Source organism: Ammospiza nelsoni, chromosome 13 (assembly GCF_027579445.1).
Source record: "Ammospiza nelsoni isolate bAmmNel1 chromosome 13, bAmmNel1.pri, whole genome shotgun sequence".
In the NCBI taxonomy this organism is placed as follows: domain Eukaryota; kingdom Metazoa; phylum Chordata; class Aves; order Passeriformes; family Passerellidae; genus Ammospiza; species Ammospiza nelsoni.
Genome location: NC_080645.1, coordinates 19,950,612 through 19,973,790, shown reverse-complemented (window position 1 = coordinate 19,973,790; position 23,179 = coordinate 19,950,612). Strand labels below are relative to the sequence as shown.

Genomic DNA, 23,179 nt, shown 5'->3' with positions numbered 1-23,179 from the left:
CCATCCAGCCCCGCTCCGAGCCCCCATCCGTGCCCAGCAAAGCCCTTGGGTGATGGGGGAGCGCGGGTTTACTCTCACCCCGCTGCACAAGGCAGCTCAGAGATGAGAGAGACAGAGGAAGGAGTGCCAGCAAAGCCCCCGGGTGTCCAACACCCCTACGAGCAGCCTGAGGGGTACCAAGTGCCCCAACAGTGCCCACACCCAAGGACAGCAGCATCCCTGAGGTCCTGATGAGCCATCAGCCCCTGGGAACAGCTCCACCTTCTCCACCTTCCAGGAAAGCTCTTTTCCCCTTCCCAGCCCCAAAGCCTGGCACGGGAAGGGCTCCTCGCTGTTCCTGGGGTTGGGTCCCAGCCCGGGGCAAGGCTGTGCCTCCCGAGCAGCCCCTTCTCCTGCAGCAGCAGCAGCCAGAGGCTTTTCCATGCTCCCCCTCCTCTGCAATTAAGAGGCCCCGAGCCTTCCAGGCTCCTTCCAGGCTCCTTTTCAGTGGTTCCAATGCAGGGCACGCTGGCCACACATTAAACACCCCTGGCTGGGCAAGGCAGGAAGGCAGAAGGGAAAGGAAGGGAAAGGAAAGGAAGGGAAAAGGAGCTCGGAACTTCACCCTGGGATCAGGAGAGAGCCGATCCCAGGGTTTGGGAGGGATCCTGAGGGATCAGAGCCCCACCAAGCCTGGCTGGGATGGGGGTGAAGGGCAGCAAAGGGGTGGTTTTGCTCCACTTTCTGCTGGCTTGGTCCTGCCATGTCTGATGAAAGTCAGAAACCTGGGGAGAGCTGATTTCCTTCCCGATCTGACTCCTCTGATTTGTCAAATAACTGAGATATTGCAGAGCTCCAGGAGAGGGGAGGGTGGCACAGCGCAAGGCTGCAGCTCCAGCTGTGGGCACAGTCCTGGGCAGAGATGTTTGGAATGCAAAGCTCCCTTTTTTCCCCACAGAAAACTGACAAATTATTTGGTTTATGTGGATTTTTTTCTACCTGTTCACCTGCAAAGTCTAAGACTTAGAGACAAATCCTGAAGCAGAGCCTGGCAAACTTAATCTTTCAAGATCCCATCCCAAACTCAGAGCAGGCAGCATCCCATGGAGCCAGGGATAGCTCCCTGGCAGCACAAATCCAGTCAGAGCAGCACAAATCCTGCCTCCACCTCGAGCTGTTTTACTGCCTGTCCCCAAAACAACCTGTTTGCTGCTGCTGGGTGAGAACAAACAGCCCCAAACCCACGAGGGCTGGAATTAGCCTGGCCTGGAGCGGCAGTTGTTGCTACAACAGTGACAAAAAGCAATTGTCTTGCTGCAGCAGGGATGGGAAACATAAACACCAGGCTGCTAAAATACCTGTGGTTAGCTCTGCGGGCGCAGCACAGCTCCAGCTGCTCTGCTGACACCTGATAGGAACAAACACAGCATCAAACACCCCTTCCTGCCCTCCCCAGGGCTGGTGAACAAAGCAAAAAACCTTTGTGAAGGTTTATAAAGTGGGGGTTGTCCACCTTGAGGTGACTGGGAATGGCCTGGAGCCCCTCTGGTGTGGGGTCCTGGTCACTGCTGGATGAGCGGGGTTAGGGAGAGCTGAGTGCCAGTGGGCTCAGCACCTCCCTTCCAGGAGCTCCTGGTTCCTGTCACAAGGCTCTGAGCTGTGACCTGCTGAGCATCGAGTCAGGGCGAGTGGCCAAAGCCCACCAGGAGCCAGCTGGCCAGGGGAGGAAGAGGATGGGCTCAGGGGGTGGGTGGGTTTAGAGGGAAGATTGTCCTTGCAGGGCTGGCCAGAGCCTGGCTGTCCCCTCAGGCGGTCACTGGCTGCTTTCCAGTCCTGCCTGTGTCCCTTTGATACTGGGTGCTCCTCTCCTCTCCTGCTCCGTCCTGGCCAGGGGCTGAAGCCCTGCTGGGGGATGAGGATGGAGGGCAGCCTCCCAAATCCCCTCTGGGGGGAAGGAAGGGCAGGGAGAACTGCTGCTGCTTCCCAGGCGCCAGCGGAACCGCAGGAACAAGGGACGCCTTGTGCAAGCATTGGCCACAAGAAAAGCTTTGGCTGGAGAGCCCGGAGCTGCTGGCTGCCTTCAGGAGCTGCTCTGCAAACACCAGCTGGGCTCTCCTTCCAGCAGGGAGGGGGAGGAAGCAGCTTTCTGGGTCACAGAGTGTGAGCCAGGGTGTGCTAACGCAGGTGACACGTCACCCCTGTGCTAACGGAGCAGCGAGGCCACCTGTCCCCTCCTGCCCCCGGCCCTTCTGGGAGAGAAAGGGCTGCTCCCAGCCTGGCTCGGGGGCTGCCTCAGAAAGGGGCTCCTGAAAGGTCCTTGCCAGAGCTGGAAGTGGCAACCAGTGCTAGGAGTGGAGAAGAAATTCCCTCCCCAGAGATCCAGAGTCACCAGGGCTGGCGAGCAGCACCCGGAGGGGATGCCAGGCATGGGGAGGGAGGGAAGGAGGGAGGAGGAGGATGTCACGAGGAGGCAGCTGAAGATGCAGGCTCTGGGGGAGCTGGAGCAGCTCCAGCTCTCCCCAAGCACGGGCTCTTGGCAGGACCAGCAGAGCAAGACAGCAGCAGGAACCGCGTGGGCTGGAAAAACCCCCAGAGAAAACCCAGCGGGATGGGGCAGGAGAGGGGGTCAGGAGGGAAGGGGGAGCGAGGACATACCTGAGGCACAGAGCTCCTGCATCCAGGACAAAGCACCTCTCCCCCAGCATGGATCCAGCCGGGAACAGGCCACCCTGGGAATTGGCTTAGGGACCTGGCCACGGCTGCCGCGCTTCCCGGCTCGCCGAGCTCCAGGTTAATCTGGGCCCAGCTTTCCCTTTTATCCCCTGCTGCTACAACCTCGATAGAGTTTTTCAATTAGGTCCATCTCTTAAGCTCCAGGGTGCATTTCTAGGAAGGGCGGCGGCGTTCTGCCTGGCCTGGCCGTGCGCAGAGCCGTGCCTGGCACGGGTCCTGCCCGCATCCCGCTGGAGCTGCAGCCCAGCAGCCCTGCCTGGAACACTCTGGAGTGAGCCCTCACCCCCAGGGCACCTACCGGGTGTTCCTAAGGGCAGAATTCCCTGATTGCCTCATCCCAGCTCCGGCAGGATGGAAGTGCCACAGGCAGGAGCGCTGTCCCCCCTGCCAGCTGTGTCCCCGTGTCCGTCCTCTGCTCTGGAAACCAAGAGGAAGGGATGCAGCTGAGGCAGGGATGCAGCTGAGGGAGGGATGCAGCCGAGGCAGGGATGCAGCTGCGGGAGGGATGCAGCTGGGGTGCACTTTCGAAGGAGAAGGCTGGGTGAAAATGTGGTCTAAAAGCGACAGTGAAAAAAATAAAAGAGGGAAATCGATAAAGCCCTCAGCGGCTCCTTGGGCACACAGAGAGCGCTGCCGGCTGCGGGAGGGCTGGCTCAGGGCTCAGGGGGCTGTGCTGCAGCATTGGGATGTGTGGAGGTGCTCAAGTCCAGCTGGGAATAGCAGAGCCTGGGCAGGATGGGAGGGGAGCAGCCCCACAGGGACCCCAGCCCGGCTCCAGGAGCTGAATTCCTCCCGAACGAGCAGCAGAGCTCACAGACCGAGCACTTTTCCCCTCGAGGCCATTTTCCAGGCTGCACTCAGCCGCAAGCCCACCCCGCTAACAGCCTCCTCCATTAGCATCAGCGCGGCTCTCCCTGGCAGTGCCCTCCTCCTCCTCCTCCTCCTCCGGCATCTCCAGCCCGGAGTGCAGCGATTAGGCCGGGAGCCAGGGAGCAGAGCCCGGGCACTGCTCCTGCATCTGTCACCGTCACCTCGCCTCGCCTGCCACTCGCTGCAGGAATTCCTGGGGGCAGGGGGCTCCTCCTCACGGCTGGGGTGGGCTCTGCACATCTGCACATCTGTCTGCTGCTGGCTCCAGCTGTGCCAGGTGATCTCTGAACCGCTCACCTGCTCCCGTTTCGGCTCCAAGAGCTGGAGCTGTTACATCTCTGCTGGCTTTCCTCGGGGAGGGAACATCCCAGGAGCAGATGGGGAGAGGGGAAATGCCAGCAGCAGGCTGCTTTGCTTGCTGGATGGGGGAAAATTTCCCCAAATCCTTGTATGGACACACAGAGTGATGAGCTCAGGGAAAACGGGAGCAGGGAGCATTCCCTGGGAGCAGGGACCTCACTTGTGAGTGCCCCAGAGCAGCTGCTCAGGGATTCTGTGGCTCCTGCCACCCATCTGCCTGTGGGGATGTTTGTCACTGCTCTGGAAAATTGGGCTGAGTGGGGAAAAGAGAATCCCACAGGCTGGGAGAGCTGGGGTGCTCACATGGGGAAGAGAAGGCTCCAGGGAGAGCTGGGGGGCCTAAAGGGGCTCCAGGAGAGCTGGAGAGGGACAAGGGATGGAGGGACAGGACACAGGGAATGCCAGGAGTGGATTTAGATGGGATTTTGGGAAGGAATTCTTCCCCGTGAGGGTGGGGAGACCCTGGCATAGGTGCCCACAGCAGCTGTGGCTGCCCCTGGATCCCTGGCAGTGCCCAAAGCCAGTTTTCCACTCCAGGGCTTGGAGCAACCTGGGACAGTGGAAGGTGTCCCTGCCCATGGCAGTGGATGGAATGAGATGATTTTAAGATCTTTTCCCACCCAAACTATTCAGGGATTCTTTTTTCCAAGTGCTTCAGGTTGTGTGGATGAGGTAAAAAGTTAGGAGTTCAAACATCTGGGCAGGTAAATGCCAAATCTCCAAATTTTGGTGGATAGGGAGAAGAATAGTTAATCCTGGAAGTTAAGTACTAACAAACAAAAAAAAGAGTAGGACACACATTCCCAGTGCTGCCTTCCCACTCTCAGCAAGAGATGCCTTCCCCAAGATTTCCTCCCCCTGAAGTTTTAAAAGGAATTACCTTGAATTCCTGCCCTGAATGCAGAGGATCCCCCAGCCAGGAAAGCAGCATTTGCCCGGGGCACATCAGCAGGAGAGGGAACACAGCCTGCCCTGAGCCCTGCAGCTTCCTCATTCTTCCAGGAGAGCCGCGGTGGCTGCCTGGATTTATGGAATTGCTGCTTTTGTCCAGCCTTCAATGCAAATAGGCCAGGGGAGATAAGATCTGCAGGTTTGTCCTCTTTGCTTAAAGCCAGCCTGGGCTTCTGCTGGTGGCAAAAAATCCTCATTTGAAAGCAAAGAGATTTAAAAAAGGGGAAGACAAAGCACTAAAAGCTGCTCCCCTTCCAGCAGTGTGTCCCAGGTTAGTCACAGGGAATATTCCAGCAGGTTACACACTGAGGAGACAAACTGCCTAACAGGGGAGCAGGATTAGCCTGAATTTGCATATTTATGATCAAAGCTTGATTAGGAGATGCTGTTACAAAGAACAAGAAACACATTTCCTGTGGCTCAGGAGACCCAGCAGCTCCTTCTGACAACCCCACACGAGGAATCTGCCTAAGATAAGGATCTGCCTCTGCAACAATACCTTGGATTTCGCTGGCTGTTTGTACAAAGTCCTCTTCCTGCAGCCTGGGTGCTTTGCATTCTGCTCCAGGGAAATCTTTTCCTACAGATATGGAGTGGAGCAGCCACTGGAATGTGTTATCTCACTGGTTTGGGAGCTAAATACTTGTTTTCAGTCAACAAGTGAAAACATTTCCCTCTCCTGCAAGCCTGACTCAGCCTAGGGAAGGTTCTTGACTCGGTGCCAAGCTCTTTGGTAATCACACCTCACCCTGCACAGCAGGGAGATAAAAACCAAAGTGCCCAAAGCTTCCTCTCCTCCCTCCAACTCACCCCATGGCCCTGTGGAATCATCTCACCTGGAGTGAACTCCACAGCCTGGGGGCATCCAGGGTCTATTCCCTGCTGCAAATGGGATTTTAGCCTTGCCCCATCCCTCTCAAAAAACAGGAGGAAAACTTGGGCTTATTGACTCAAAATCCTGAGGTTCTGACAATTCCATTTTGAAACAGGCCCAGGTTGGATGGGGCTTGGAGCACCTGCTCATGGGGAAGGTGTCCCTGCCCATGGAATGAGGTGATCTTTGAGTCCCTTCCAGCCCAAATTTTGCTATGATTTCAACACTAAGATTGGAGACAGGCAGAGATTTTGTGGATATTTGAATCTTCTTGTAACAACGTTTCTGGGCAGGAAGGGAAGGAAATCTGGAGGAATTGTTGCAGGTTGAGGCTGTGTTTAACTAGTTAGAAGAAAGGCAACAAAGAGTTTTCTAGGCTGGTATAAAGCTGCAATTGTCCAGGAAACTTCTCCTTGGAAATGAATATTAATGGGAAAGACAAGGCAAGCTGAACAAGGCTGTACCCAGGCTCCCTGATTCCATGTACTTGGATGATGTGGAAAACAACATCTGTGATTAACTCCCCCCACAAATACAAGAAATTAATAAAGTATTTCACTGTAGACTCCAACTGCAGATTCAAACTCAGCAGTGTGCTTCCAGTCCTTTTTATAAATCATTTACTTTGGGTTTAACACATTCAAGCAGTAACTGTGCTTGCCAAGCCCATGGAGAGCAGGAATCACCAGATTATTTGGAAATACTGTTTTAAAACTCTCTGTCATGCTAAAGCACTGCAAAACAGGTGACACATGAGCATGGAACATCCTCAGCAGTTTGCATTTTACTGTGCCAAGAGAGTTACAATTCCAACCCAGGCCAGAAAAAAACATTCACCTCCCATATGATCTATTTGCCCTTAACATCCCTCACCTGAGGACAGGATTGATTTTTTTTTTTTTTGGAAAGGTATTTCCAGAAATCGTTAAAAAGTAACCACTCTAAAGATTAGAAAAGCTGAAAAACTTTGGAATAGGAACAGTGGGGGCCAAGCAGAAGCAGTTCTGCTTTCCAAGGAATAGCAACATTCACTACAAGTGGGATGGTGTCCACGAGGACAGCTGGGAGTGACAGCTGGCAGCTCTTCCAGAGAATGTCACCACCAACATCGTCCCGTGGCTTTACGGACACAGCACCGCGCCACGGACACGCCACTCCTCTTTAATCAGTCGGCTTTCCACACAAGGTACTGAATATGAATTCTATTTACATTCAAAAATAGCATTTTTCTCTCCTCAGTACAGAGTGGGAATGCCCATGGATTAGTCAGGAGGATCCCTCCTAGCACAGGTGCAGCACAGCTTTGTTGATCTCGGGGTTTGTCCAGTCGTTGCGGATGTCGTCCAGGTGATTATCGAAATCCACCAGGGTCTCGTAGGATTTGCTGTCCAGCAGGGAGGCAGCGATGCGCTGGGCTTCGGTCCAGTCTTCACAGAAGTCACTAGGATGGAAAAGAAGCAGGCAGCAGTTGGAATCTTGGATGCTGAGAATTTTCAACTTTCTGTGCTTACAAGAGAACGCTGCATTTGACCTGAGGCTGTGGAACAGGCTTCCAAAATTAACTGGTAGTACTGGGTGTGGAGTCGGTTAGAAGTGTGTAATAGCACAGGGTAGAAAACTTAAAGTTTGGGGTTTTAGAATATAGAAATAAATATGAAATGAGATGGAGGTTTTAGGGTGGAGGCTGGTTGTTCCTCTTTACCTTCTTCTTCCTTCTTCATGGGTTGGGTGATGTTTTGTAATTGGGCAGAAAAGTCCACATTGTGGGCTTTGAGGGATCAGTTATTTAAGTTTTCTACCCTGTGCTATCAGTAATAGCAATAGAAATAAATACAAAACAAGATGGAGGTTTTAGGGTGGAGGCTGGTTGTTCCTCTTTACCTTCTTCTTCCTTCTTCTTCATGGGTTTGGGTGGCATTTCGTAATTGGACAGAAAAGTCCACATTGTAGACTTCAAGTGATCAGTTATCGGCTTTGATGGATCAGTTATTTAAGTTTTCTACGCTGTGCTATCAGTAATAGAACACGGTAGAAAACTTAAAGTTTGGGGTTTTGGAATACAGAAATAAATATGAAGCAAGATGGAGGTTTTGAGATGGAGGCTGGTTGTTCTTTACCTTCTTCTTCCTCCTTCCTCATGGGTTTGGGTGATGTTTTGTAATTGGACAGGAAAGTCCACACTGCAGGGTTTGAGGGATCAGTTATTGGGTTAAAAGGGCAAATAATTTAGGTGTCAGTTCTTAACTGGATAGTTTAAAGACATTGTAACAAGAGATAGTTGGCCATTTTGTGCCTTGCTAATGAAAAGCTGCAGAACTCATGGTTGTGAGACTATTTTGCTGATAAGAAATAATAAACACCTGAGTCTGAACATGAACTGTCATCTCAAGTGCCTTCAATCCAGACCCAGGGAAATCAATAGGAATCACCCCAGAAAAACTCTGAATTAAGCCAGGCTGCAGTGCCCTCACAAGGACAGCCTGTTTTTCCCCACAGCCCATGGAATTCCTGCCTCACTCACACGTGGGGGTCCTTGCACCTCCACTTGTTCTCGTGCAGCTCGTACACGTGGATGGCAGGCTCCACACACTCCATGGTGAACTTGGTGTTGTCAACCTGGGGTGGGACACGGAAACAGCACCTCAGTCTCCTCCTCAGCATCCCAAGAGAGGAAATAAACCCAAAATCAGTTTGTAAAAACAGGGAATCTTACACCCACCCACTGTTTTACCCTCCAGCTGCCAAACGTAAGCTGCCAATGTCCTTTGTCACAGCAGTGAGGAGGCAAAGCCCTGTTTGTGACATTAAATATAAGAATTTAAGTTGCAGGAGGTGGGCTGGAGCCAGAAATTGCTGCCTGAACATGTAGATAAAGCCTCAAGTTCTTCTGAGGTGGCAGAGAGCTCACCACAGTCTCTCTGTGGATTTACACTGTACTTCTCTGCTCACTGCATCTCCTCCCCAGAGCATTCTGGAGAGGAAGAGAAACTGAATTCCTCATGAAAGCAGCCAGAGAACTGCATTTCCCTGGTCCAGCAGCAGGGTCAGCACACACACGGGGTGAGGGGAAGGAAGTTTTTACCATGATGAGCGCGGTGTCCGTGAAACCCTCGGCAATCCGGGAGGCCACTTTCTCTGCAACCTGGTTTGGGCTGGAGCACAAAGGAAAAGGAACTGAGTGATGGGAGCCACCAGTTTCAGCTGAAAGCAGCAGGAAATGAGCTCAGGGAGATGTGAGAGTGACTCTGGGTGCTTGCAAACAGGAACAAGATAAAGGAGCCGATGGCACAGCTGATAGAAGGCAGCTCAGCTGGGTTTAGGAATGGCTTTGGAATGACATGGAATCAACATTTGGTGGCCTCCTGTCTTCTTCCCCCTGATCAAAGACTCTGCCCTGGCAGGCATTTAAAACAGAAACTGAGTTTTCTCCCCAGTCTGCACTGAAAACTTGTCCAAAATCAGATAACCTGTGACAACCTTCACCACGTTTCAAAGGTGACAAAGGTGACAATCTCTATGTGGTGCCACTTCATGTGGTGCCATTGACAATCTCTGTGTGTTGCCAGTTATCTTCAGAAATCAAACTGAACTTTCAAAAAACCACCAAGCCTGTGACATTCTCTCAAACCTCAAAGAGAAAAAAATTGTAACTTCTTTAAAATGTGTGCAGCAGATTTATAAGGAAATGACAAATAATGCTTTTATCCCCGACAGACACCTTAGAAAATACTAGTGTTGCTTAAAAAACATAATGAAATCTGAATAGACATTAAGAAATAACTGGAATCAGAGCATCATGGAATGGTTTGGGTTGGGAGAGACCTTAAAGATCCTCTCATTCCATCCCCTGCCATGGGTGGGACATTTTCCACCATCCCAGGTTGCTCCACACCCCATCCAAACTTGGACACTTCCAGGAATGGGGCATAATACTTTAAACAAGTTGCTCTTATTCTAATTAGTCCCAATCCTGGATTTGTCCAACAGATAGAGGGGAAAACATGGAATACACAGATCTAAAATTAAACTGTGGCTCCACAGGAAGGTTCCTTATTGTTTAGTGAGTAATCTGAGTCAGCCAGCAGGGAAAAAAAATGGCTAATCCTGAGGAAAAGAAGTGATAAATAAGAGCTATCACTGCCTGACTGACATAATTTTCCACTTCTTTACCATGTAAAAAACTGCTCTGACAAAACTCAGCGACGATGAAGAAATTTAGAAAGAATCAGGTCACTCCTGACTTTCCATAAGAACCTGGGAGTTGTCAGACTTTCCAAGATCCATACTGCACGAGCAAACACTCTGCAGATTTTGGCTTTTTCCCTGACAACTGCAATTCAAGAAGCTGGCACTGGTTCAAAGAGTGGCCTTTTATAGCAGCCACGGGAGGAGAGCAGGGACTGTGCAAAGCCAGGACTTTCTGCACCTGACCAAAGGCCACATCCCGCAGCCCCACGGAGACAATGTGGAAGCAGCTGACAGTTGTCAGAGTGAATCACACACGCCTGATTTATGGGGATGATTGCTGCTGGCAGAGTCCAAGGTACGAGCTAAAAGAGCAAACAGAAGGAAATATTGGCCCAACACACCTGGCATCTTTCACGCGTTCGTTTGCCTGGTAATATCCAGCTATCACGTAGCTGTTCTCCTTGCACCAGGAATCAATCTGGAAAAGCAATGGCAACAATGAATCCTAGGGAAAAAACCCTCCAGGATCAAGAAAAAATAAAAATAAAGCAACCCAGGATGAAGGGAAATCTCATGGCTGTCCTGTAAATAAAGCGGTGCTGCTCCATCTCTGCCACGGGGTTCTTGAAATAAATCCATATTTCTGTCTGCTTGTGGGAGTGCTCACAGTTGGGCTGATGGAGCTGGGATGGAGAAACCCAACAGAGCATTTGGAGGATGATGGGAAGCATTAACCAAATGGAGCAAGAGAGCAAGGAGCTGTCTCAGTCAACGCCTGGCCTAAATCCCAGTGACAGGACAATTAAACTCAGCCCGGAGAGGCTTTGGGGCTCACCCACCAAGGGCTGGGACAATTTTCTGTCAGTGTTCACCTGCCAAGGCAGTTCAGAGAATGCTGCCCTGTCCTTGCAGAAAGGTTTTATCTCTAATGTCCCATTTCTAGGGGAAAATGCCACCATTTGGGGCCTTCATTAGAAAATCAAAGCTGGAGGTGAAAGGTGAATGTGAGGCAGAAGTTTGTCCCATTTAGCAGCTTTTCAAGGGAGATAAAATTGTTTTGCATTGAGAGTTCTTCCTTATTTAACCTTTCTATATAAATGCTTAACCAAATGTACTTCTGGCACATAATTTAGACAAATTTTCATTTACACTTAGGTAGTTTTGTTGGTTGTTGCTTTTTAATTAAATAAATTGAAACACTGCTATTCTTGCTGCTTTAAACTGGAGCTGGATTCCTCCTGCTGAGTCTGACTTTGAAAATATCTCTCTATATATAAATACATGGTATCTATATATATATATGATGCTTTTTATTAGAATTGAGGGTATCAAGTCAGCAAAATACAAAGACAGAAGGGGAGGAAGCAGCTCGAATTTTCCTTTGCCGTCCCTAGAGAGCACGGCCTCAAAAAACCCTGCCCAGGTCTATTAAAAAGGCCTCCAAAAATACATCTGGTGCTGACCTGTGGCATCCTGGGAGTCAAATCAATCTCATTTTCAGCAATAATTATTGTATTAGACTGCAGAACCAACCAAACAAAGCAGCCACGTGAATAATCCAAGGCATGACACGGATTTAAGTGATAGAAAAAAAAAATCAGTGCAGCCCTGCAAGAGCTGCTGTTTCAATTCCAAACCCATTTTGAGGGCTTAGGACTCTGGTTTTAATTGTCAGTGGTTTGAAAGCTTGGCATTAGAGCCAGCAGCCCGGGCAGTAAAATTAATAATAATAATTATTAAAAAAAAAAACCCAACTCCATCCATTTAAAAATTAAAAACCGCAGTCCTAAATCCATTTTTGCTCCCTACCAAAAATTGTCTTGAAAAGAAAGAAGAGAATGATTTTAAGTTCTCACTTTCCTAACTGGTAATTAAAAATTGCTTCTGCATAAAACAAAGGGGGGAGGAAAAAAAAAATCAATCTCATTTTGGAATGAAAGCTATTTCAAGCTGTAATTTCCAAGCCCAGCACCGATCAAACAGCAATTAGCTCCTGTTAGAAATATTAGAAATATTTTTAGTGTTAGAAATATTTTTAATGGTAGAAATAGTTTCAATGTTAGAAATATATTTAGGATTAGGAATATTTAAAATGTTGGAAATATTTTTAATGTTAAGAAATATTTTTAATGGTAGAAATATTTTTAATGGCAGAGATATTTTTAATGGTAGAAATATTTTTAATGTTAAGAAATATTTTTAATGGTAGAAATATTTTTAATATTAGAAATATTTTTAGTCACATCCAGTCCTGCCAAGGAAAATTCCAAAGTGGCTTTGGTTTGCTGCAGCCAGCAGGGCTGGAAAATCCTGGGAGGAGGAGGAGGAGGAGGAAAATGAGGAGGAGGAGGAGCTGAGTGCCGTTCCAGGAGAGGGAAGTGCTGCTCGGTTTCTCCTTTTTGGAGCTGTGCTTGTAAAACCACATCAATTAGCAGAGAAATTCAGAGGCCCGAGTGCCACTTAATTCACTTTTCCTTCATGACTCTGGCTTGGGAAAGGATCTCAGAGTGCAAACGAAACACAGGAGCTGCTGTGTTTGGACTGGAGCTCCCAGTCTGGGGAAACCAGAGGATGCTGGAATGTCCTGAGCTGGGAGGGACCTCAAGGATCATCAATCCAACACCCCAAAATCTCTCCCTGTGCCTGGCAGCGCTGTCCAAACGCTCCTGGAGCTCTGGGACCTCGGGAATGTGAACATTCCCTGGGGAATTCAGTGCCCAACCACCCTCTGGAGGTGCTGTTTGGGGTTTATTCATTCCCCCTAAAGTGTGAGGAGGCAAAGCCTTAAAGTTTGGAAGTCCCTCCTCTATTTTCTGTATTTTTGCTCCCATCCCATTCTGGGATGACTCAGGGCAGGGAAGGGGAGGTGGAACTTATGGGGTTGGTTCTAAACCCCTCCCACAGGACCACCCTGACCAAAAATCAGCAATAACTGAGCTTGGAAAGAAGCAGATCCCACCAAATCCTGCTACAGCTCTGAAATCCTTTAGGAGTGAAGCGGCTTTGTTACAAAAATGGAGTTTAAGCACCCTGATCTCCCTGATTTATTCTGGGTCTACACGCCAGCTCGTACAGAAGATGTGGAGGCACCTCTTCCAACCTTTTCCATGAGAAAATCTAATTTTCACAGCTGCTCTGGCAGGATTTACTGACACCTTTGCCTTTGTTTAAACCCAGAACAGCAGCAAAAGGCTCTGGGCTCATGTGAAATTCTGTTTTTTAAAAGATCACAGCAGTGGCTGTGAACCACACAGAACCCTAATTATTGTGGGGAACACCAGGAGTTTCCAATCTTTAACTTTTTGTACTAAAAACTGGGAGTAAATAAGTCAAATCCTGCCATTGCTTTGGCTCTGGGATAATTTTCTTCCTGCAGATGTTGCAAGAAACAGGATTTATTTCCTAATAATCTGATCCTGCTGCAAGATCTACACTAAAAAGCTGCACTGAAGGCCTAAAGTTTACCAAAATTCAGTGCCACAAACCCTGTGGAAAGACATTTAATCCTGATTTAATGAAAACACACAGTGCTCTGCTGCTCCCACACTGCTGTGAATATATTTAAAATGATACATTTGGGTGTTTAATGGTAAAACTAACTGGTCAGGGCTCAGGCTCAGCCCCTGTCCTGTGCCTCTGGCTGCATTTCATCATTTCCAGGCTCCACAAAGATGTCAACACTGCCATGGCATCATCTCAGCTGCAGAAAACTGGAATTTCTTTCTGAGTTATTGGAATTTGTTTCCAAATGAAATCTTTACTGGGATGAAAAACACTGAGGAAAACATTAATGAAGAGTCTGGAGGAACCATAAATTTGTTCTTTGTAGTAATATTAAGAAGAGATGGGTATTCTTTTGCTCACAAATATGGGAGCAACCAGAAATTTACTCTTTTTAATGGTGTCAGAAAGGGATGGATCTTCTTTTGCTCACAATCATGGGAAGGTTTGGGTTGGAGGGAACCTTTAGCTCATCCTATTCCATCATCCACCGTCCCAGGGTGCTCCCAGCCCTGTCCAGCCCGGCCTTGGGCACTGCCAGGGATCCAGGGGCAGCCACAGCTGCTCTGGGCACCTGTGCCAGGGTCTCCCCACCCTCATGGGGAAGAATTCCTTCCCAAAATCCCATCTAAATCCACTCTCTGGCAGTGGGAGCCATTCTCTGTGTCCTGTCCCTCCATCCCTTGTCCCCAGTCCTTCTCCAACTCTCCTGGAGCCCCTTTAGGGGCTCTGAGCTCTCCCTGGATCCTTCTCCTCTCCATGTGAACACGCCTATCTCTCCCACCACAATTCCCCCAATATTTGGACCATTTCCCCACCGTGCCCTAACCAGCACCCCCCAAACCCCTTCCAGCACCCCTCTCCACACCCCACACCCCTGCGGGATCACCTCACCAGGGTCAGGGCCACCTCCAGCATGGGGGCGAGCGCCAGCGTGCCGTGGAAGAGCGGGATGCAATCCACGAACAGCGCGGGCTGCGCCGGCCGCGGCGCCGGCGGCCGCTCGGCCACCAGCAGCCCATTGACGGCGCAGTGCGGGTACTTGGCGCCGTGCAGCACCATCTTGCAGTAAGCCTGGGTGGTCAGCTTCATGGTGCCGAGCCCCGGCCCCGGTACGGCCCGGTACGGCCCGGTTCGGCCCGGTTCGGCCCGGTTCGGCCCGGAGCGGCCCCGCTGCCCGCCCTGCGCCGCTCCCCGCCCGCCGCACAGCGCCGCCGGCTGTCGGCAAGCGCCGCCAAGCGCGGCCGGCTTTGCGACAGCGATTTTGAGGGGATTTTGGGGGATTTGGGAGAATTTGGGGTGTGGAGAGGATGCTGAAAATGCGAGAGGGTCCCAAAAGTCTGTGGGGTGTGGGGTGAGCAGGGTGAGGGGCGCGGAGAGCGGGAGGGATGGGGGAGATCGGTGCCGGCGGTGCTGCGGGACCGCACCGGGGAAAGCTCTGGGATCGTGGAGTGGGAAAAAACCTCTGGGAAAAGATCTCTGGGATCATCGTGTGGGAAAAACATCTGGAAAAGATCTCTGGGATCATCATGTGGGAAAAACCTCTGGGAAAAGATCTCTGGAATCATCGTGTGGGAAAAACCTCTGGGAAAAGATCTCTGGAATCATCATGTGGGAAAAACCTCTGGGAAAAGATCTCTGGGATTGTCGGATTGGAAAAGATCTCTGGGAAATGATCTCTGGGATCATATGGTTGGAAAAGATCTCTAGGATTGTGGGGTGGGAAAAACCTCTGGGATCATCATGTAGGAAAAACCTCCGGGAAAAGATCTCTGAGATCATTGTGTAGGGAAAACCTGTGGCATCATTGTGTGGGAAAAGATCTCTGGGATCATCATGTAGGAAAAGATCTCTGGGACTGTCAGGTTGGAAGGGATTTCTGGGATGATCCTGCCCAGCCTGTGGCTCATCACCTCCATGTCATGGTGAATTAGAGGATGGTTCAGATTGGAAGGGCCTTAAAGATCCTCCACTCCCATCCCGACACCTTTCCCTGTCCCAGGCTGCTCCAAGCCTGGCCTTGGGCACTTCCAGGGAAGTGCCTAAATAATAAAGGAAATCCCAAATAATAAAGGAAAAGGGGTTTATGTGTAAAAAATTACTTCAGTGATGCCTCAGCCACGTCTGTTCCCAGCTGGCACACGGATCCCCCTCATGGTGCTTTCCCATCCTGGGCTCCAAACCTTGAACCCTGTGCCAAATTCTGGGCTCCTCACAGGACCCTGAGGGGCTGGAGCGTGTCCAGGGAAGGGAAAGGAGCTGGGAAAGGGCTGGAGAATCCTGAGGGAGCTGGGAAGGGCTGGAGAATCCTGAGGGAGCTGGGAAATGGCTGGAGAATCCTGAGGGAGCTGGGAAAGGGAGTGGAGAATCCTGAGGGAAATGGGAAGGGAATGGAGAATCCTGAGGGAGCTGGGAAAGGGAATGGAGAATCCTGAGGGAGCTGGGAAGGGAATGGAGAATCCTGAGGGAAATGGGAAGGGAATGGAGAATCCTGAGGGAGCTGGGAAAGGGAATGGAGAATCCTGAGGGAGCTGGGAAGGGAATGGAGAATCCTGAGGGAAATGGGAAGGGAATGGAGAAGCCTGAGGGAGCTGGAAAGGGAATGGAGAATCCTGAGGGGGCTGGGAAGGGAATGGAGAACCCTGAGGGAGCTGGAAAGGAATGGAGAACCCTGAGGGAAATGGGAAAGGAATGGAGAATCCTGAGGGAGCTGGGAAGGGAATGGAGAACCCTGAGGGAGCTCAGGAGGCTCAGCCTGGAGCAAAGGAGGCTCAGGGGGGCCCTCCTGGCTCTGCACAGCTCCTGCCAGGAGGGGACAGCAACAGGGACAGGGACAGGAGCAGAGGGAACAGCTCAGGCTGGGCCAGGGCAGGCTCAGCTCGGACAGCAGCAGGAATTTCCCATGGAAAGGGGGGTCAGGGATGGGAAGTGCCCAGGGAGGGCTGCAGTGCCCATCCCTGGAGGTGTCCCAGCAATTCCTGAGCTGGCACTCGGTGCTCTGGGCTGGGGACAAGGTGGGGATGGGGCACAGCTGGGCTCGATGATGCTGGATGGCAAAAATGCATGTATTTTATGATTGGCTTTTTGCAAATATTAAAATGAATATTACATGTGTTGTGTTAGAAAGTAATGCTGTATTAATTCTCTTAAGTAGTGTGTTAAATATACTTTTAGGTTATTAAAAAATGTTAAAATAGGAACTATCCTATGCAGGATACTTTTTTTAAAGAAAGGACTCGCAGCAAGATAGCAGCCACAGGACACCTGAATCTTTCAGAGCAAAACGATTTATTGCCCTCTTATCAAAAGAAAGGAACTTCCCTCCTTGAAGGCACTGTTAGGATTCAGAGAAGTTGACACTAACCAGACAGAATCCTGTGTTTGAATGGAATTTATGCATCGTATGAGGTGTATGAATATGCAACAGGCTGTTGCTTTTAAGCGTGAATCCTTTGTTAACGTGGGTTTTTTTTTTCAGGCTTATGCTGCCCAGAAAAATGTACCCAGACGTCCGTAACTCTGTTTCCATTGTCTCATATTGTCCTAATCCAAATTATCCAAATTATTATTACTCTAATTGCATTACTATTTTTATAACCATTTCATTACTATTAAACTTTTAAAATTAAAAAAAAAAAAAACAAATGATCGCCGTTTTTCACACCCACCCTCAGACACGCCGGGATTTTGAGAATCCTGGATAAACCTCCAGCCACGGTCCGCCCGCATCCCATCATCCCCCGCGCCGGCCGCTCCGGCCCTCCCCGCTCGCTGCCCCGCGCTCCCGGCGTGCCCCGCGCTTCCGCCCGCGGCTCCTTCCGGTCCCGCCAGCCGTAGAGGACGGTCGCCAGGTCGCGGGGCCGGGCCGGGCCGGGCGGAGCGCGGGGACGGGCGGGGAGCGGGCTGGGAGCGAGAACGGAGCCCCCCCGGCATCCCTATGCACGGCCGGGCTGGCGGGGCGGCGCGGGTTGGGGGGTGCGGGGAGGGCTGTGAGGGGGCAGCGGCGCGACCCCGCCCGCAGGGTCCGTGAGGGGTTCCGACACCGGGACGCGACTGAGGTGACAGGCAGGGAGGGCAAGGTCAGGGACAGACAGCGGGTCCTGGCGGGAGCTTGGGCGGGTTTGGGCTGCGCTGGGGTCAGCGGAGGATCCCGAATCCCTTGTGGGGATCCCGCCCTTCCCTGGGATGCTCCGTGCTCAGGGGTCTCTGAATGGGGTCTCTGCAGTGGCTCTGGGATGTGCATGGCGCTCCAGGAATGGTTTATTTTGCAATTACAGCGTCCTAGAAGGGTGGTTTAAATAAGGCAGTGTCCTCTGCTTTCAGTGCAAGAGGCTCGGGTTAAAAACAGGGAGAGAAAGGCTCATCCAGATCGGTTTAGTGGGAGAATATCCGGCAAAATCTCCTCTCCAGCATGGAGTGCTGTGCTGCCCTCTGGAGAAGGAGCAGGAAATCTTTAGGCTATATATTTTATATATATATATAAACTCGTGGGAATTGTTATGTCACCGCGGGCACTGACTGTTGCTGCCTGCCCTGCAGGATGTTGGCTTCCAGAGTGTTCAGCCTGGTCGGGAGGAGATCCATCTCCACCTCCCTGTGCCTCAGGGCACATGGACACGGTGGGTCAGGGGGGGAATAAAGCACAGCCTGGAGGGGGGAGCACAGGAATCTGCCCTGGGTGAGGGGAGGGTGGGGATGGAGGGAGCCTGGGGAGGTGGCAGGAGGGACAATCATGGCATCATCCAGGTGGGGGAAAGCTGCAAGGTCACTGAGTCCCAGCTGTGCCCCATCCCCACCCAGAGCACCGAGTGCCAGCTCAGGAATTGCTGGGACACCTCCAGGGATGGGCACTGCAGCCCTCCCTGGGCACTTCCCATCCCTGACCCCCCTTTCCATGGGAAATTCCTGCTGCTGTCCGAGCTGAGCCTGCCCTGGCCCAGCCTGAGCTGTTCCCTCTGCTCCTGTCCCTGTCCCTGTTGCTGTCCCCTCCTGGCAGGAGCTGTGCAGAGCCAGGAGGGCCCCCCTGAGCCTCCTTTGCTCCCTCAGCTGCCCCAGGATCCCTGGCAGTGCCCAAGGCAGTCCTGGGACACTGAGAGCTGTCGCTGCCCGCGGCAGGGCCTGCAGGGGGACGGCCTTTAGGGCCCTTCCCATCCACCCCAAACCCTCCTGTAATGCCCCGTTTGTGCTGGTAGAGCACAAAAGGTCTCAAGTTCTGCATTTTCTGCATTGCTCCTGAGCCCTTCCACCCCTCCCTGCACCGCCGTGCTTGTGCCCTGCTGGGCTGGGACTGGGGACCCGTCTGAGCTGATTGTGACCCGTGTCCCTGTGTCCCTGTCCCCCTGTGTGTGTCCCCCTGTGTGTCACCATGTTCCTGTGTGTGTCCCTGTGTCCATCTCTTTGTCCCCGTGTGTGTCCCTGTGTGTGTCCCCATGTCCCTGTGGGTGACCTGTGTCCCTGTGTGTGTCCCTCTGTGTCACCCATGTCCTCGTGTGTGTGTGTGTGTCCCTGTGTCTCCATGTGTGTCCCTGTGTGTGTCCCATGTCCCTGTGTGTGTCACTCATGTCCCTGTGTGTCCCTTTGTGTCCCCGTTGGTGTCCCTGTGTGTGTCCCTGTGTGTGTGTCCCTCTGTGTCCCCATATCCCTGTGGGTGTCCCTGTGTCCATCCCTGTGTCCCTGTGTGTGTGTGTCCCTGTGTGTGTCCCTGTGTCCCTGTGTGTCTCTCTGTGTCCCCATGTCCCTGTGTCCATCCCTGTGTCCCTTTGTGTGTCCCTGTGTATGTCCCCATGTGTCACCCATGTCCCTGTGTGTCCCTCTGTGTGTTTCCATGTGTCACCCATGTCCCCGTGTGTGTCCCTGTGCGTCCCCATGTCCCCGTGGGTGTCCCTGTGTCCCTGTGTGTGTCCCCATGTCCCTGTGTGTGTCCCCATGTCCCCGTGGGTGTCCCTGTGTCCCTGTGTGTGTGTCCCTGTGTGTGTGTCTCTCTGTGTCCCCATGTCCCTGTGTCCATCCCTATGTCCATCCCTGTGTCCCTTTGTGTGTCCCTGTGTGTGTGTGTCCCTGTGTGTGTCCCCATGTCCCTGTGGGTGTCCCTGTGTCCCTGTGTGTGTCCCCATGTCCCTGTGTCCATCCCTATGTCCATCCCTGTGTCCCTGTGTGTGTCCCTGTGCGTGTGTCCCTGTGTGTGTCCCCATGTCCCTGTGTCCATCCCTGTGTCCCTGTGTGTGTCTCCATATCCCTGTGGGTGTCCCTGTGTCCATCCCTGTGTCCATCCCTGTGTCCCTGTGTGTGTGTCTCTCTGTGTCCCCATGTCCCTGTGTCCATCCCTGTGTCCCTTTCTGTGTCCCTGTGTATGTCCCCATGTGTCACCCATGTCCCCGTGTGTCCCTCTGTGTGTTTCCATGTGTCACCCATGTCCCCGTGTCCCCGTGTGTGTCACCCATGTGCGTCCCTGTCCCCCCGTGTGTCCCCCCGTGCGTCCCCGTGTCCCGCAGGCGTGGTGAAGGCCGAGGATTACACGCTGCCCGTGTACGTGGACCGGCGGGACGTGCCGCTGCCCGAGGTGGCGTTTGTGCGGGACCTGTCGGCGCAGCAGCGCGCGCTCAAGGAGAAGGAGAAGGCGTCCTGGAGCGCCCTGTCTGCCGAGGAGAAGGTGGAACGTACGTGGGGGGCTCTCGGGGACCCCGCGGCGCCCTGCCCATCTCCGTGCGTCCCGTTGGGCGCGGAGGGAGCCTGGGCATCTTCTCCTTCCGCCGCCAGGGAAATGGGCATCTCCTGGCGTTCGGGAAAGGAAAGTGCCAAAGTGCTTGGAGCAGAAAGGGATAACTCCGTGTGCCAGTACAGACTGGGGAATGCTGGGAAAGCAGCTTGCAGGGGGATGCTGGTGATTCTGTCAAACTTTATTATTCTATCAAACTTCTTTAATTTCACCTTGACCATTTTTAACCAAAATCTAAACGGAAATTTGAATAGAAATTTGTTGTTATTCTATGTATTATGAATATTACTATTCTATTATTATGCTCCAAGCCCTGTCCATCCTGGCCTTGGGCACTGTCAGGGATCCAGGGATCTCTGGGCAACCTGTGCCAGGGCCTGCCCACCCTCACAGGCAGGAATTCCTTCCCAAAATCCCATCTAAACCCCTCAACTCAAAGCCATTCCCTTTGTCCTGGCACTCCAGGCCCTTGTCAAGTCTTTAGACAGCTTTTTGTTCCAGGCCATGCTTGGAACAGCTCCTAATCCTTGTTTTTTTCCCTGTGTCTGTGAGCAGAACTGATCCATGGAGGAATTATCTTAATTATGATGGAACTCCTTCTTTGCTCCATGGTTTTTATTCCCAAGATCTTTGGTGCTGTTACAGAACATGCAATGCCCCTGCTGTGGCTTCTGTTCCATATCTGAGGTCACATTCAGCCATTCCTTCCTCTTCCAGAAACCAAATAATAATAATTAGATTTATTTCTTGATTCCCATCTATTTTCAACCAACCAGGAGAAAAATCCCTTCAGTACAACACCATGCCATTGTTAGTCCAGCTGGGTGAAGTGAGCCCCAAACACAAATGTGGATTTGATTGTTAATAACCACTGACCTTGGCATGAACCAAATTCCAGCTAATGAAGGCTCCCCATGGGTGTTTTGCAAATAAAATTGCCTCATCTTTTCTGTTTTCATGTTATGAAGGGAGAACCTGGTCTGGGAAAGGTTTAAAACTTTTTGAGGAATTGCTTCAGATTTTTTGTTGTTTTGGATTTTAAATTCCTGTGGATTTCAGGGCAGCTGAGCTCCAAACATTCCTGTTGGAATTATTGGTGCTAGGAAGCTTTGGGGCCAGTAACCACACTGGGAATTGGAGGGAAGGAAGGAGAATTCAGAGTTTTCCCCCTTTCAGGTCTACACTGTAACTTGTGCCCAACTTTAGGATAATCTGTAAAATGGAGACTAAAATTGATGTGGGGGTGAAAGAACTGATTTGCTTTGGTGTGTGCCAAGCCTAATTTAACATCCATCCCCTTTGGGCAGCCTCAGCCTTCGTTCACCTCCCTCTGCAGAGTTCTGGTCACCTGCAAACCCCAGGAAAAGTTAAAAGAGAGGATTTGATGTTTTTTCCCCAGTGTATCGGATAAAGTTCAACGAGTCCTACGCAGAGATGAAGAAAGGGACAAACGAGTGGAAAACCATCCTGGGGGGAATTCTGTTCTTCCTTGGGCTCACTGGAGTCATCCTCATCTGGCAGAAGAACTTCAGTAAGTAACTGTTCCATGGAGAGCAGGATCAGGAGATGCCTGATGGGAATTCTGTGGGGCCAGGATGGTTTGGGGAGCAGCCAGAACAGGGATTGCAGCAGGAGCTGTCTGTTAGTCCCTGAAAGCTCCATCCTGGAGCTGTCTCTTGTGGGGATGGAACAGAAATAATCAGGAAGCTGACTCAGAGAAATCTGGGAGCACAGGAAATGGAAGGGAGTGAGTGGTGAGATTGCTGATCCCAGAGCTTCCCCTCTTTTGCTGCCTTGGGTAGTGAACATTTGGGTTCCTGCCACGTTTGGCTGCCTTCCTAGCTAAGGATTCAACCTCCAGCTGCCAGCAGGCAGAGCAGCAGTTAAAGGAGCTGCTCCCTGCCTTGAGGCTCCCAAAAATAGGAGAGCAGGAAGCTGTTATCTTGGTGATGGAGGAAACCACTGGAGAATCCGTGTGGGAGTGTGGCTTGAGCTGGATGCTGCATGCAGGGAGTGGAGGTTTGAACAGATCACGGATTCACAGGTTTGGGTTGGAAGGGATTCTGAAGATGATCCCATTTCACCTCCATCCCTGGCCAGGGACACTTCCCACTGTCCCAGGTTTCTCCAAACCCCATCCAACCTGGCCTTGGACACTTGCAAGGATGAGGCAGCCACAGCTTCTCTGGACAACGAGTGGGATGGCTGCAGGGGGGGAAAAAGCCCTTTTATTAGCAAAACTGAGCCCAAAATTCCCAACTTGCTGATGTGGCATGAGGACATAACTCCATAACTAACTCCATGACTAACTAACTCCATAACTAACTCCATAACTCCATAACTAACTCCATAACTCCATAACTAACTCCATAACTCCATAACTCCATAACTAACTCCATAACTAACTCCATAACTCCATAACTAACTAACTTCATAACTAACTCCATAACTAACTCCATAACTCCATAACTCCATAACTAACTCCATAACTCCATAACTCCATAACTCCATAACTAACTCCATAACTCCATAACTAACTCCATAACTCCATAACTAACTCCATAACTAACTAACTCCATAACTAACTAACTTCATAACTAACTCCATAACTAACTCCATAACTCCATAATTCCATAATTCTCTCCTATCCTGCAGTGTACGGCCCTGTCCCTCACACCTTCTCTGACGAGTGGCTGTCAGCTCAGACCAAGAGGATGTTGGACATGAGGGTGAACCCCGTGCAGGGCATCACAGCCCAGTGGGATTTTGACAAGAACGAATGGAAGAAATAAAGCAACTCAGTGGAACCTGCTCTGCTTGAATATGAAATGATTCCATCACCCGTGTGTGACCTCGTTGCTTGTTGTACTGGAACACCCTCTCCACCTCCAGAAATGCTAATAAATGTCTGGTTAACTTGACAGCTGCCTGTTGCTGGTCTCTGCATGGGTTTCTTGGGGTGGGACATTGGGTTCCTGAACAAGATTTGCTGCCTGGATTAATGTTTT

At 51.2% G+C, this 23,179-nt stretch overlaps 2 protein-coding genes across 2 annotated transcripts; one reads left to right on the top strand and one right to left on the bottom strand.

Annotated features, from left to right (window-relative positions):
• Positions 1-6,370: 6,370 nt before the first annotated feature.
• EMC8 (ER membrane protein complex subunit 8) lies at positions 6,371-14,649 on the bottom strand. The gene is made up of 5 exons (XM_059481362.1): positions 14,351-14,649; positions 10,357-10,433; positions 8,850-8,919; positions 8,289-8,383; positions 6,371-7,208 (listed from the first exon to the last, which is right to left on the bottom strand). Exons 1-5 carry the CDS (start codon positions 14,546-14,548, stop codon positions 7,049-7,051), a joined length of 600 nt encoding a protein of 199 aa, XP_059337345.1. The 5' UTR covers positions 14,549-14,649; the 3' UTR covers positions 6,371-7,048.
• A 2,555-nt stretch (positions 14,650-17,204) lies between these two features.
• On the top strand, positions 17,205-23,092 carry LOC132078971 (cytochrome c oxidase subunit 4 isoform 1, mitochondrial). Its single transcript, XM_059481361.1, has 5 exons — positions 17,205-17,307; positions 17,996-18,075; positions 19,948-20,112; positions 21,571-21,702; positions 22,827-23,092. Exons 2-5 carry the CDS (start codon positions 17,997-17,999, stop codon positions 22,961-22,963), a joined length of 513 nt encoding a protein of 170 aa, XP_059337344.1. The 5' UTR covers positions 17,205-17,307; position 17,996; the 3' UTR covers positions 22,964-23,092.
• The last annotated feature ends 87 nt before the right edge of the window (positions 23,093-23,179 follow it).